At 45.8% G+C, this 12687-nt stretch overlaps 1 protein-coding gene across 3 annotated transcripts in view; it reads right to left on the bottom strand.

The window, feature by feature from the left end:
* RNF144A (ring finger protein 144A) overlaps positions 1-12687 on the bottom strand; it is a 154846-nt gene that overhangs the window by 27879 nt on the left and 114280 nt on the right. The window contains exon 7 of one of the 3 annotated variants that reach the window (XM_031654921.1): positions 5744-10257. The exons of the other annotated variants lie outside the window; for them this stretch is intronic. Within the exon in view, the coding sequence (XP_031510781.1) occupies positions 10133-10257 (125 nt within the window). The 3' untranslated portion in view covers positions 5744-10132. Of the gene's footprint in view, positions 1-5743; positions 10258-12687 lie in introns of those variants that run through there. 3 annotated transcript variants of the gene reach the window in all.

The following is a 12687-nucleotide window of genomic DNA, read 5'->3' as shown; positions in this document are numbered from 1 at the left end:
AAGCCAGGGAGATGGTGCTTTTTCTTATGACTTCCATCACACATCCTGCCCCTGGCATTTCCAAAAGCCATTGCATTTGGACTGCTTTCCCTCCTAACCCTGTGTTAGCCTTGCGGTCTGAGCTTCCCACAATACACATATTGTATTGTGTATTGTGGACAATACACAGGTGCATTTGCTTGTATTTGCAAGACAGAAGCTCAGTTTGTTGGAACTTTCTTTCCTCGGTCCCTCTTCATCATCTGCATCTCCTAAAAAACCTCATTTTTGTGTCTTTGAAAACTCAAACCACTGAGCACAGTTGAATTTTTGTCCTCTTCATCCTGTGTGGATTCCAAGAGACTCGTTTTTCAGGACTTTGTATGCCAGGAGGAATCAGCAAACAGAATCTCCAGAGTTTTCTCTCCTGAGTGTGAATGATGTTACCGAATCAGCCATTTCTCATCCATTGCCCTTACCATTGATCAATAATGTATATACAGCCAGTTTCACCTCATTCCTGGACTTATTTTGGAAGCATCATTTGCTCATTGAAGCAACATTTGTTGAGCACTGACTGTGCTCAGCCACTATGCACAGTGTTTCTGAAAATGCGGTACTTTCATATCCCTTACCCTCCTCTGCCTGGAAGGCCAGCCCCTCCCCCAACAGCCCCGCTGAAAACTATTCAGCCTTCAACACTCAATTCAGAGGGTTCACTTTGCACAGGGAGCCTCCCCAGGCCCTGTCTTCCCTCCAGGTGCAGCCATTCATTCCTCCTCTGTGATCCTATAGGGCCCCACAAACCCTCTCATCGAGTGTAACTGTCTACACTGTAAATCCCACCACACCCTGAGCCCCAGGGGGAAGAGGTTCTAGGAGGCTTTGCATCTCTATCATTCTCAGTTGCCATGGGTTTCTGCAGAGTAGGTATCCAATGAAGAGCCTATGGCACCCAAGACAGCTGTGTTTTAGCTGCTGCCTATGCATTCATACTTGGCTTTAGGTGAAAGCGAATCTCTTCCAGAAGGTTGAGTAGACTTCACCAGCACTTACCTCTGTAGCTTTCAGTGTCAATTTAGCTCTTGGATTAATTCTATTTCAGATTGTGGAAATGTTAATTTCCATGGTGATCATTTCCTATGAAGTACTTTGCTGCCATGGAAACATAGCTTAGAAAGGTCCCCATGCTGTGGTCACCCCCTAATTCCAAGCAAGGTGGCCCCTACTGCAGCCTAACACCCTTTCTGCAGGGAGTCTCCTCTGGGCACTGTTGGCCCATCCTTACCCTTCACGTGGCTTTGGGTGTCTTACTGAACTCTGCCTGGGTGTGTTCCTATGGGCTGTGGGGTTGGGCCGGGCCCTATGGTCTGCTCATTGTTTGTTATAGGGCAAGACTCTGAGCCTTAATTTTATTGCCTATAAAGTGAAGAATTGTGACAATAATAGTTTACGTCCCAGGGTGGTTTTGATAATTAGTTTCTCCTGGGAACAAAATGTTGATCCAGGAAGTGCAGTGTTTGTCCTGCGATGGGCACCGTCTCCCACCTGATGCTGGTCCCCTGGAAGGTCCTTGTGTATGCGATTATCTGAAGGTGGAGATGAGCCATGTTTTGTCTGTAGTCTCTGAAATCATCTGAGATCGTATGAGTGTGCCTGAGAGCAACAATTTCCCCCTCAGGATTTCCTGAGCTCATTTTTCTCATTCATCTTGCTGGCTTGAAAATAGACAGGACTGGGATTTTCTCCTGGGATGCGATCTTCAGATGCAGGATTTAAACCATCCCAGGAACAGAAAGGAAACCACTCGGCATGGCTGAGAGAGTCTCTGCGTGCCAGTCAGGATAAACTGGGAAGGGAAGAGGCCCAGGGAAGCCATGTGTGGTGGGATGAACACTGGGTCCCTGTAGGGCAGACTTGGGTTCCCAGCTTCACCCACCACTTATCCTTGGTGTCACCTGAGGCAAACGGGCCTCTCCAAGCCCCAGTGATATGAAGATAAGACTCGCAGCTTTGTGAGCATGAAACACAACCCATGGAAAGCAGTGAGCAAGTGCCTGGCTCAGAAGAGGTTCTCAATTCAAAATAGGGATTTCTTCCAACTACAGTTGAGGCTTTTGCTTCTAGACTGTCTACACTTCCAGTTCAAGTGTTAAGGCTTTTTTGTAGCTGAACCATCCCAAGTGACTGGTTTGGCTGTGTCCCCACCCAAATCTCAACTTGAATTGTAGATCTCTTCTCATATGTTGTGAGAGGGAACCAAGGGAAGGTAATTGAATCATTGGGGCCGGTCTTTCCCACGCTATTCTTGTGATAGTGAGTAAGTCTCACGAGAGCTGATGGTTTTATCAGGGCTTTCTGCTTTTGCTTCTTCCTCATTTTTCTCTTGCCACTGCCATATAAGAAGTGCCTTTCACCTCCCACCATGACTCTGAGGCCTCCCCCACCATGTGGAACTGTAAGTCCAATTAAGCCTCTTTTTCTTCCCAGTCTCAGATGTCTTAATGAGCAGCATGAAAACGGACTAATATGCTCCCCAAACTACAAATACACACATTCATACACACAGTCACATGCACAGACACATAAACACACTCACACATGTACTTCACACAGGCTCTTGCACACACACACCCTGGCAGCAGAAGTTCAATTCCTTTACCTGACAAGCATTCAGTAAGTCACTACTATGTGTCCAATAACAGTAGGGGCTGAGGAGGCATATGTGAAAACCTGTTTACAATGTGAATTCCCTAAATCCCTAGATAAAATGAACGTGGAGTCCAACCGTCAGAAGCGTTTGAAAAGTAATCCCTTTTGCATTTTGGGCTTTTCATAAAAGTTGTGATAAGCTGAGAAGTTCTGAGGAGCGAGAAAAGACTACCCCTTGTTGGATCTTTCTCATGCAGTAAAAACACGTCACATGTATTCACATTCTGAATGAATTTTGTAAGTTGGTGAGAGAAAATAAGAATAAATAAAAATATATTTTTAAAAGACCCAGACAGTTACCCACAAGAACAAGTGAATGACTTTTGATACTGCAAATTCAGATTTTCCAATATGAAAATATTGACTCCATTTTTCTTTGCATTAACCACAGGCTGCGGCACAACCGCTTCCTTGCACCCCTGGGTAGCATGAGCCATGACGTGAGCTGTTCATTTCTCAGGTCCTACAAGGAAAACAGGAGGGAAGAGGGTCCTTCTGTGCTTGAAGCAGGAGTGCTGAGTGGGTATCCTTGTTGGGAGCCTCATCCACATTCACAGTGGAACCGCATGAGCAACTTAATATGTCACCAAAATGTACTCTATGTTTTACTTGGTATTTCCTCATTTATGCTCAGAAAAATCCTGTGTGGGACTTTTTATCCCAGTGTTCAAACAGGAAACAGGTGCTCCCAGCCTGAGTCACATGTACGGGGAGTCACCCCCCTGCGATGTGGCTCCAGACTTCCCTGGTATAGCAGCCACTGCAGCTCTCTTCATCCTGCTGCTCTGTGCCCCATTCGACGTTGGCTTCATCCAAAAATGCAAATCCTGGGTGACTTTAGCTACAGAAGAGCGAGTAACAAACACCAGGTCGTGGGCAGCAATTGCTGTTTATAAATGGCTGAGCTGCTCACTGGTATAGACAGAGATGAGCTGAGCTGAGTAGTGGACACTGTCTTGTGGTCGAGCCACATGAGCCATTATATTCTCTCATGTGCCTCCTGCAAACAAGGTCAAGTTTAGAATAACCTTCCAGACAAGCACACGCTATCGAAGTCAGTGCCATTCCCACCCTCTACGCCCCGTAATTTGGGTTCCTCTAAGAGTCTTTCTTCAACGTTGATAAGACGCTTTGCTGGCAAATTTCTTTCTCGATTTTTAGAAACAAATGTATGTACCTATGGAGACAGACAAATATGGATTTATTTTGCTTAAAAGTCATTCTTTTTTGGCAGTGTTTTCTGGGGGGCAATTCCTACATCCCAGGTCCGCTGGAAGAACTGATGTGCAACCCAGCGTAGGGAAGGACTGCTTCTGGACCGCACCCGGAGGCAGCACCACCAGCAACGGAGCCCCGCCACCTGCTGTACCCGTCCACCTTCTCTGGTTGACCTCCCTGGGGCCAGACGGCCCAGGCAGAGTCCGTGCTCCCGCCTATGGAAGTGAGTTGTGTTTCCCACAAAAAATGTTGAAGTTCTAACCCCCGGAACCTGTGAATATGACCTTATCTGTAAATAGGGTCTTTGCAGATGATCGCGTGAAGATGAGGTCATCAGGGTAGGCTCTAATCCAGTATGACCTTGCCCTTAGATGAAGGAGCCGTGCCCACAGGCGTGCACACAGGGAGAACACTGTGGGAACCTGTAGGCAGAGACTGGGTGTGCATCTACCAGCCAACGAACAGCCAGGACTGCCAGCAGTACCAGGAGGTTGCAGAGCGACACAGGCATCCTCCTTACCGCTCTCAGGAGAATCCAGCCCTGTAGATACCTGAACCTTCAGTTTCCAACCTCCAGACCTGGGAGACAGTAAAGCTCTGTTGTAACCCCCAGTGTGTGGTCCTTTGTGAGAGCAGCCCTAGACCCCAACTCACTCCTACCGTACAGCTTTTACAATGAAGGTCCGGTTCTTCAGTTCCACACACTATGCCCCGAACAGGTCAAACATTTGAGTAACTCTCCAACCCCGACATGCCAGTCGGACCAAACTCTGTGCGCTTGTTGAACTGGGCCCTTCCTTTGAACACACTTCTCAGTTCTGCTTGGCTAGTTCCTACTTGTCTGCAAGACTGAGCTCATACACGGCGTCCTCTGGACAGCTTTCCCTGACCTTCAGGCCTGGCTGAAGGGCTGCGCTGTGTGTGTCCACAGCCTGCTGAGCATGCATCTACCACTGAATTTATTACACCTTCTTATGATAATTGATTGACTTCTCTGTCAGCCTCTGGAGACTAAGAGCTCCTTGAGGGCAAATATATTGAGTCTTCAGTGCCCACTATGAATGACCAGTTAACAAAATCCACTCCCTTAATGTGTACCTGTAGGTACAAGGAATGGATTTAAAATTTAAACACAGAACAAGGAACCAACTGCCTATCCCAGTCTTTAGCATATGAATGCATGAGGTATAGATTCTCCTACAAGCTGGAGGGAGAGGAATGAAAATCAAGGTGAACCACCACATCTTCAGCTTATTATTTCTCCAATGAAATGAGAAGGATCCATATTTATTCTACTTTTTCCCCCGAGCAGGAAAAGGATGCCTCCTGATTTTCATGATGCATCCCATAGAAAGTGACAGGTCTGTAAGGCACTTGTCTCTGTGGACGGAGGCAGAGCGCCCTAAGTGGGGATGAGAGGCTCCTGATGCTGCAGTACCGGTTTAGCACCACAAGAGGGAGCCAAGAATGGCTGGACGGGTTGATTCACCCAATAAACCAAGTGATTTTGGCATCCAAGAGTTGAGAACATTCCTAAAACAGAAAATCTCAGAATACAAGAGCTGTTTTCCCAGTGACAGAAGATCCCTCCCCTGCCTCACCCTTTCTCCCTCCACCCCCAGTTCCCATATTGAATATTTTCAATCTTCAATAGGTTAAATATTGAAGATTGAAGATAGAATATTTTTCCATCTTCAGGCCAGTAGTCAAATAAGCATCTACAAAAGACGGAGCCACGCGGGGTTTACAAAAATCACCTGTATTCCAGCCAAAATAGCTTTAAAAAGGAATCCCTGCTAAAGGGGGACGGGGGGACAAACTACGTAAGACACGATACATTTAAAATATGTATTGAAATTACAAATCAAACTTTTTCCATATAATTCCAGAGTACAAAACACAACATTAAAAGGCATTCAAACAGCTCTTTTATACATCACAGTGTTAGTGGCACAAAATGAACTGACATTTCAAAAACACAAACCAAATCTGTTTTGATTTTGCTTTACCACCACTTGTCAAATACATAACGTATACATGTGCATGACTCATTCATGCATATTTTTACACAAGATTAAAATACACCCATAGTAAAGTGAGCAAGGAAGGAGAGAAAGGGCAGGCATGGGGCATGTAGCTACCCCTCACTGAAGGCTCCGGAATTGTGGAAGACAGAATTGCACAAATCAAAGGAAGGGCGAAGACCCTGGGTTTTTTAAACATCAAGACGGCATGCTCTCCTAGTTGTGAAGCATTAGCAAATAGATTTTAATGCAGGCCCCTTTGTTCCTTTTGCTGTTTTTGGTAATGCCGGTCATAATCCCTTCATTTTGTTTATTTTCATAAGGGCTTAGGTTAATTATCAGAAATAAACAAGCTTTGGTATTTTTTAAAGAGAACTTCATGAAGCTTTACACATGCAAAATGTTTTCCCTTGATGATCTCCTTGTGAATTATATATATACACAGGTGTGCTCACTAATAAATGAGAATCGGAGACACACACACAAAGCCCATCCTGGATCCTTTCAATCCCCTAATTTTTAAACACTACCAAGAAAAAATTTTCTCTTCTAAATTTGTAAAATGACTTCTAACTTCTGCAATATTAAATGAAAACAACAAACTCATCTTGAAGTAATTTTTGCACCTCTGATAGTCCCTTCCATGGGCCCTGTGTTCTAATCAGGAACTGGCATGCGTCCTAAACTGGTTTTATGGAATAATATGTTGTCAAGATCATTTGTTCCCCTTTAAGAAAATAGGCCAGGTGCGGTGGCTCAGGTCTGTAATCTCAGCACTTTGGGAGGCCGAGGTGGGCAGATCACTTGAGGTCAGGAGTTTGAGACTAGCCTGGCCAACATGGTGAAACGACGTCTTTACTGAAAATACAAAAATTAGCTGGGTGAGGTGGCGGGCACCTGTAATCCCATCTACTCGGGAGGCTGAGGCAGAATCGCTTGAACCTGGGAGGTGGAGGTTGCAGCGAGCCAAGATCGTGCCATTGTACTCCAGCCTGGGGGATAAGAGCAAAACTCCATCTAAAAAAAAAAAAAAAAAAAAGGAAAGAAAGAAAGAAAGAAAGAAAGAAAAGGCCAGAGGTGGCAGATGTTGGTTCCTCTGTCCACAGCTACTCCTGTGAGTTGAGGAGGAAGAACTAATTTGGACAGTTATTCCTGCAATCCAGTGCTTCATCTCAGATCCTAATCAGTCTCTGCTATGTGGATATCTATGGTGACTGCATCTTTGCAAGGTGCTGGCCTCCTGTGAGGGTGCAAACTCATCTGGCTGGGCTATGGACTACACAGCAGAGCCAGACCAAGAGATCAGGCATGTCCAGCAAAAGCTCCAAATGTGGTCAGTAACTCAAGGGCCTCAGATAAGCCACAGGTTCACTGGGCTATGGCCAGTCCTCCCTGGCCACCCCACCTGGGCGGCAGTACAGCAGCCGTGGTTGTCTAAGGGCCTTCGCCCCTTCCTCCCCAGGATTCAAGGCCTCTTAGTGAACACATGCCATGTGCTTCCAGGGCTTTGCAGTGGACACCGTCTGCAAGAGTGAATGCCATTTTTCAATGGAGACAAATTATGCCGCTTCATAGGAATAAGTCCATCCACTCAACGCAGAACTCCCCAGGTGTTACTGGGGGGTGATGGCAAGACCAAAGTCCACACCCAGGGCCATCTGCCCATGTGCTATTTACATTTTACATCAAGCAGGGTTAATACTGTATTTCCAGCAAAGACGAGTCTGGCATTCCTTACTAAAACAGAAGGAAATGCGAGTTCATGTATCTCAGAGTGGTCTTGCTGGTATCTATATAGGAAATGGACAATTTTAATTTTGTCACTAGATCAAAATGAGCAAACTGAGGCCTGCTTCATACAAAAAGTCAGAGCCAGTAGGTGCTAATGTGGCCACCCCTGGCCGGCCCCAGAATCTCTGTGGTCCCATCTGGGTTGAACTACGTGCTCGTGAAACACATCAGAGGTGAAGGCACGAGGATGGCTGGGCTACACATGTGCATGACTGGGCCAGAGACTCCTCCAAGAGAACAGCCTGTCCCTCTAGAAATAAGGTCATCTGTGCTCTAGCCCTGGGGATGCAGACTTTCCAAAGGCTCTGACTCTCATCCCAAGGATGGGGGTGCTACTGTGTGGGCTCATGCGATGGGCAGCAGCAATTTCAGGCAAGAAGGACAAGCATATGGTGGACACTGGGCCACAGGCCTCCCATGTGTGCTGGGCAGTTTAAAGGGCAGTGACTGGACAGCTGCATCCACATATCACAGGCTGAGGGCTCAAGCCCAGCCAATGACTCCTGCATGGAGTTGCCACCCACCTCCAGAAAAGCTATTCTACCAGTAGACACCATCACAGCACCACAAACTACAGAGAGCCACAGCCCAGGTTTCATCCAGAAAGGAGTCACAGGCATGTTCTTATTGAGTTACTAAACTTATAAATCGCAATTACAAGGAGAGCGTTTTGAAAGTAATTTTGACACAGAGGGATTTTCTAAATGGCTTCAGTTTCATAAGGAAAATCAACATGAGAGGTGAAGAGTGATGTGATGCTGTTTCTTCTAGCGAATTCATTGTTAGGAAATAAGAAATAAATCTCCAACCAGGGAAGGTAAACTAGGACCTGAGACTGATACTCAGATGCAGAAGTCAAACACACACAAAGCAGCATTTTAAAAATGTGCTTGTGATGAGCAAATAACTGAGATCAAAGGATTTTGTTTTTGTTTTACTTCTTTACAGAATGTTTAACAAGATTTTTTAAATCCCACTGTAATATCTCTATAATATTTGCCTGTTATTTTTAGAAGTTTTCAGTTCAATGCAGTTTGCTTTGTAAAAGCACCTGTGGCTTTTAGAAGTAAATTCTCTTTAAAGAATACACTTTCTCCACTTTTCAAAGTCAGCCGGTGGAGTCATGTGTGTGAAATGTATAACTTGGAGTAATGGTGGAGTAATGTATAACTTCTTCTCCTTATTAATCCCTGCATCCTGCTGCCATGGAAACGGTCACAGACAGCCCTGTGAAAGATCAAGTGGTAAAATCCCCACAGTAAAACTAAGTGAAATGGGAGGTTCTTTTCCCCAACAAGAGCAAAACGGTTAGCAACAGGACTTGGAACCGTGTAAGATATATGATTTCTCAAAATGACTAGAGCATTTTAAAAACGTGAAGATCTGGCAGGCTCTTCCTTAGCCCCCAGAGTTCTCCAGCCTCTGCCAAGAGGCCCTACCTCTGCGGATCAATAAGGCTGCTTTCTTCTCTCTGTCTACCTGAAGACTTAGGCCACAGGCCAGACAGCAACAATTTGGAGGAGAGCCATTTCCGAGCAAAGCGGTTGGACTGAATACAATAAAAGGCGTTTTCTGCTACCTGGGAGAGAAGGGATGAGACCCTTGAGCTGAGCTGAATCACCAGAGAGAGAAAACAACAAAAGGCAAATCTAATGGAGATGAGATGTTCCTCTAAACATGTCAATATTATCAAGGAAATGCAACAATATAGGAACCACATTGATAACAGTACATAGCTTACAGCGTTCAAAAAGTTATTACAGCAAGTTTCAAGAAAAACACAAAGAGTGCATAAGGCTTTCTAAATCTCCTGAAAAGTCGTTTTAACTATAACTTCTTAAAATGCACATTTCAAGAAAGGCATAGGATGGTTTATATGCACCTTGTTGATTTTCACTACTCAGTTGGAAAAAAAATACCTTCTAAAAAGGATTTTACTAAATGCCATTAGTAATAAAAACAGTTGTCATAAACAGAGTGCTTTTCTCAAGCTGGAATAATCAGATTCTGTCTGAAGAGAGTCACAATCCTTAAAAGACTTCTCCAGCAACATGGAGCCATCTAGAAGCCAAGGAGGAGAAAGTCTCTTAGGCCATCCCCAGACATGCCTAATCTACCACAGAGAGAAAGCTGCCTGGTGCGCCTCCCTGTCATCTGCAGAGATTGATCTGTGGGGATGTGCCCTACCCACACCTGCCTCCCCCTCCCCACACCTAGGTGACCACACCTGGGGCCTCAGCGAACGTTGTGACATAGGTCCCTGAAATCACGGCGTCCAGCCTGACACTGTGAAGCTCAATGGGGCACATAAGGCAAGAAAGATGTTTAGTGAGAGGGGGACGGTGGGGAGGGTTGGGGGAGAGCCACGCTTCCCGGAGGCAGGGATTTGTTCCAGCATCGTGCTTCCTCTAGGTGGGTAACGGGTCGTCATCACCTTTACTGCACTTGCACTTGCAGCAAAGTACAAAGGGAGTGGCCAGGAGCAGGAAAGGCGAGGCCACCAGGCAGAGCCCAAATCCCGGCGAAATACCCATGACCCTGAAGAAACAAAGGGGTAGAGGTAAGGAGAATTTGGCCTGGAGGTTCCAGAGCTAACGTGTAAACCACACAACCACCTACCTATCCATCCATCCATCCACCCACCCATCCCTCTATCTCCTATCCATCCATCCATCTACCCATCTAGCCATCATCTACCCATTCATCCATTAACCATCATCCATCTCTCTATCTATTCATCCACCTACCCATCCATCTACTCATCCACCCATCCATCTACTCATCCATCCAACCATCCATCCACCATCTATCCATCTAACCATTTCCATCTATCCATCCACTCCCATCCATCTATCCATCCATCCATCTACCCATCCATCCATCTATCCATCCATCCATCCACCCATCTAGCCATCATCTACCCATTCATCAATTAACCATCATCCATCTCTCTATCCATCCATCCCATCCATCTATCTACTCATCCACCCATCCAACTATTCATCCATCCAACCATCCACCAACCCATCAATACCAACCCATCATCTACCCATCTATCCATCTAACCATTATCCACCTATCCATCCATTCCCATCCATCTATCCTTCCATCCATCTCCCATCCATCCATCCATTCACCCATCCACCTACTCATATACCCATCTATTTATTCATCCACCTATCCACCCATCCATCCACCCATCTATCCATCGCGGTATCCTGTATCCGTCCACTCTACGTCCATCTATCCATCCATCCATCATTCATCCATCCATCCATCCACCCATTCATCCATCCACCCACTCACCCACCCATCTATTTGTTCATCCACCTATCCACCCATCCACCTATCCATCCACCCATCTATCCATCTAACCATCATCCATCTGCCCATCAATTCACCAGTCTTCACCCTTCCATTCATACACCCTCATCTACCCACCCACACACTCATCTGCCCACTATATATCCATCGACCCACTATAATATTCTTCCCTTCATTTTTCCCTCATTCTTCTTTTCCACCTCTTCTTTTCCCTTCCTTCTCGCTCTCTCCACCTTTTTCCATCTAAACACCCAAACATCCATACATCTATATATCCAATTAACTAACAAGTTTCCTCTCAGCAGCCACCCTGCTCCAGACAATGCACTTGATGCTGCAAATACAGAAGTGCATACATCTTGGCCCTCGAGGAACACCCTGTCTGGCAGAAAAAGACCAAGATCTAATCAACTGATAACAAGACATTCTACAGAAACTGCCATCAGGTTCCAGGGGTGCAGCCCCCCACACCCCTGCCATGTGACTGACAGACACCATTTGCTAGGGGAACGGAGGGTTTCCAGTGGCAGGTGGCTGAGATAACGGAGACAAGCAGGTTGTTACTACAGAAGAAAGACTGGAATAGTTCATTTCCGACGAGAAAACAGAAAAGACACAGGCGTAGTGCATCAGAGAATGACCTGGCCCCCGTCCTTCCTAGAGTTTAAAGCCCAATATTTACTGTTACGTATTTTGATTTTTGTTTGAAAACATGTTTATCCCTAGTTATGAGTAAAGGCCAAAAGAAATAACCTCATATGCAGACATGCCATCATCTGAGTCAGGCGGCACGGCTGGTCAAAGAGGGACAGAGCCTGCTTTCCAGCCAGCCTCGCCATTCACAGAATCCCAACCCAGGCACGCAGCCTGCAGAACTGAGACCGAAGACAGGGCTAGACCGCCACCTAGTGTTCAGTGTGACCAGTAAATGCAAGCACCAGCACATGGTTCTCATTCCAACTCAGCCTTCATTCACTTCTCCCTGGGTCTGTTTTCTCATCTATAAAATAAACAATGGAAGCAAAAGACCTTAATGGGCCATTATCAGCCCTAAAATATGAGACTCTACTAAAGCATCCCAGATGTTTGGAAGAAAGTACACCTCGGCTGAGATTTCTCCTGAAAACCAACACACACAGGTACGTGCATGCATTTATAAACTAGACTGCATTTAATAAATTATGTCACGTTGCATTTATCCATTAGACTGTGCTAATACCGGGAATCCACGCTTGCCGCCCAGTTGGCTACGTTCATTTGTCTGAACAACATATCGACGGTGGAATTACCCCGTGTGAATTCAGGTCATGCTTTACTGAAATCATGTGCATGCTGATATGCAGAATGCATACAACATGCAGTAAGCTCTACTTTATTTGAAGGGCAATTTGGAGCAATCTCGACTACCTGACACACCACTGTCAGTCTCGAAGGAGCCACACATTCTTTGCAGTCAAAATCATGCCAAAATCCTGGACCAAATGATCACATTCTTGGCCAATCACACACCGTCTTCGCTTTTCACTCGGTCCACCTCGTGTCGAAATCTGCCTGCTGTTTGAGAAGTTGGTCACCCAGCGTATTGCCAATGGGTGACAGGCAGATGCAGGTGTTGCCAGAGTTATACAGCCAGCAGTGA

Source organism: Papio anubis, chromosome 14 (genome assembly GCF_008728515.1).
Source record: "Papio anubis isolate 15944 chromosome 14, Panubis1.0, whole genome shotgun sequence".
Classification (NCBI taxonomy): Eukaryota; Metazoa; Chordata; class Mammalia; order Primates; family Cercopithecidae; genus Papio; species Papio anubis.
This window is presented reverse-complemented; position numbering and strand designations above follow the sequence as displayed.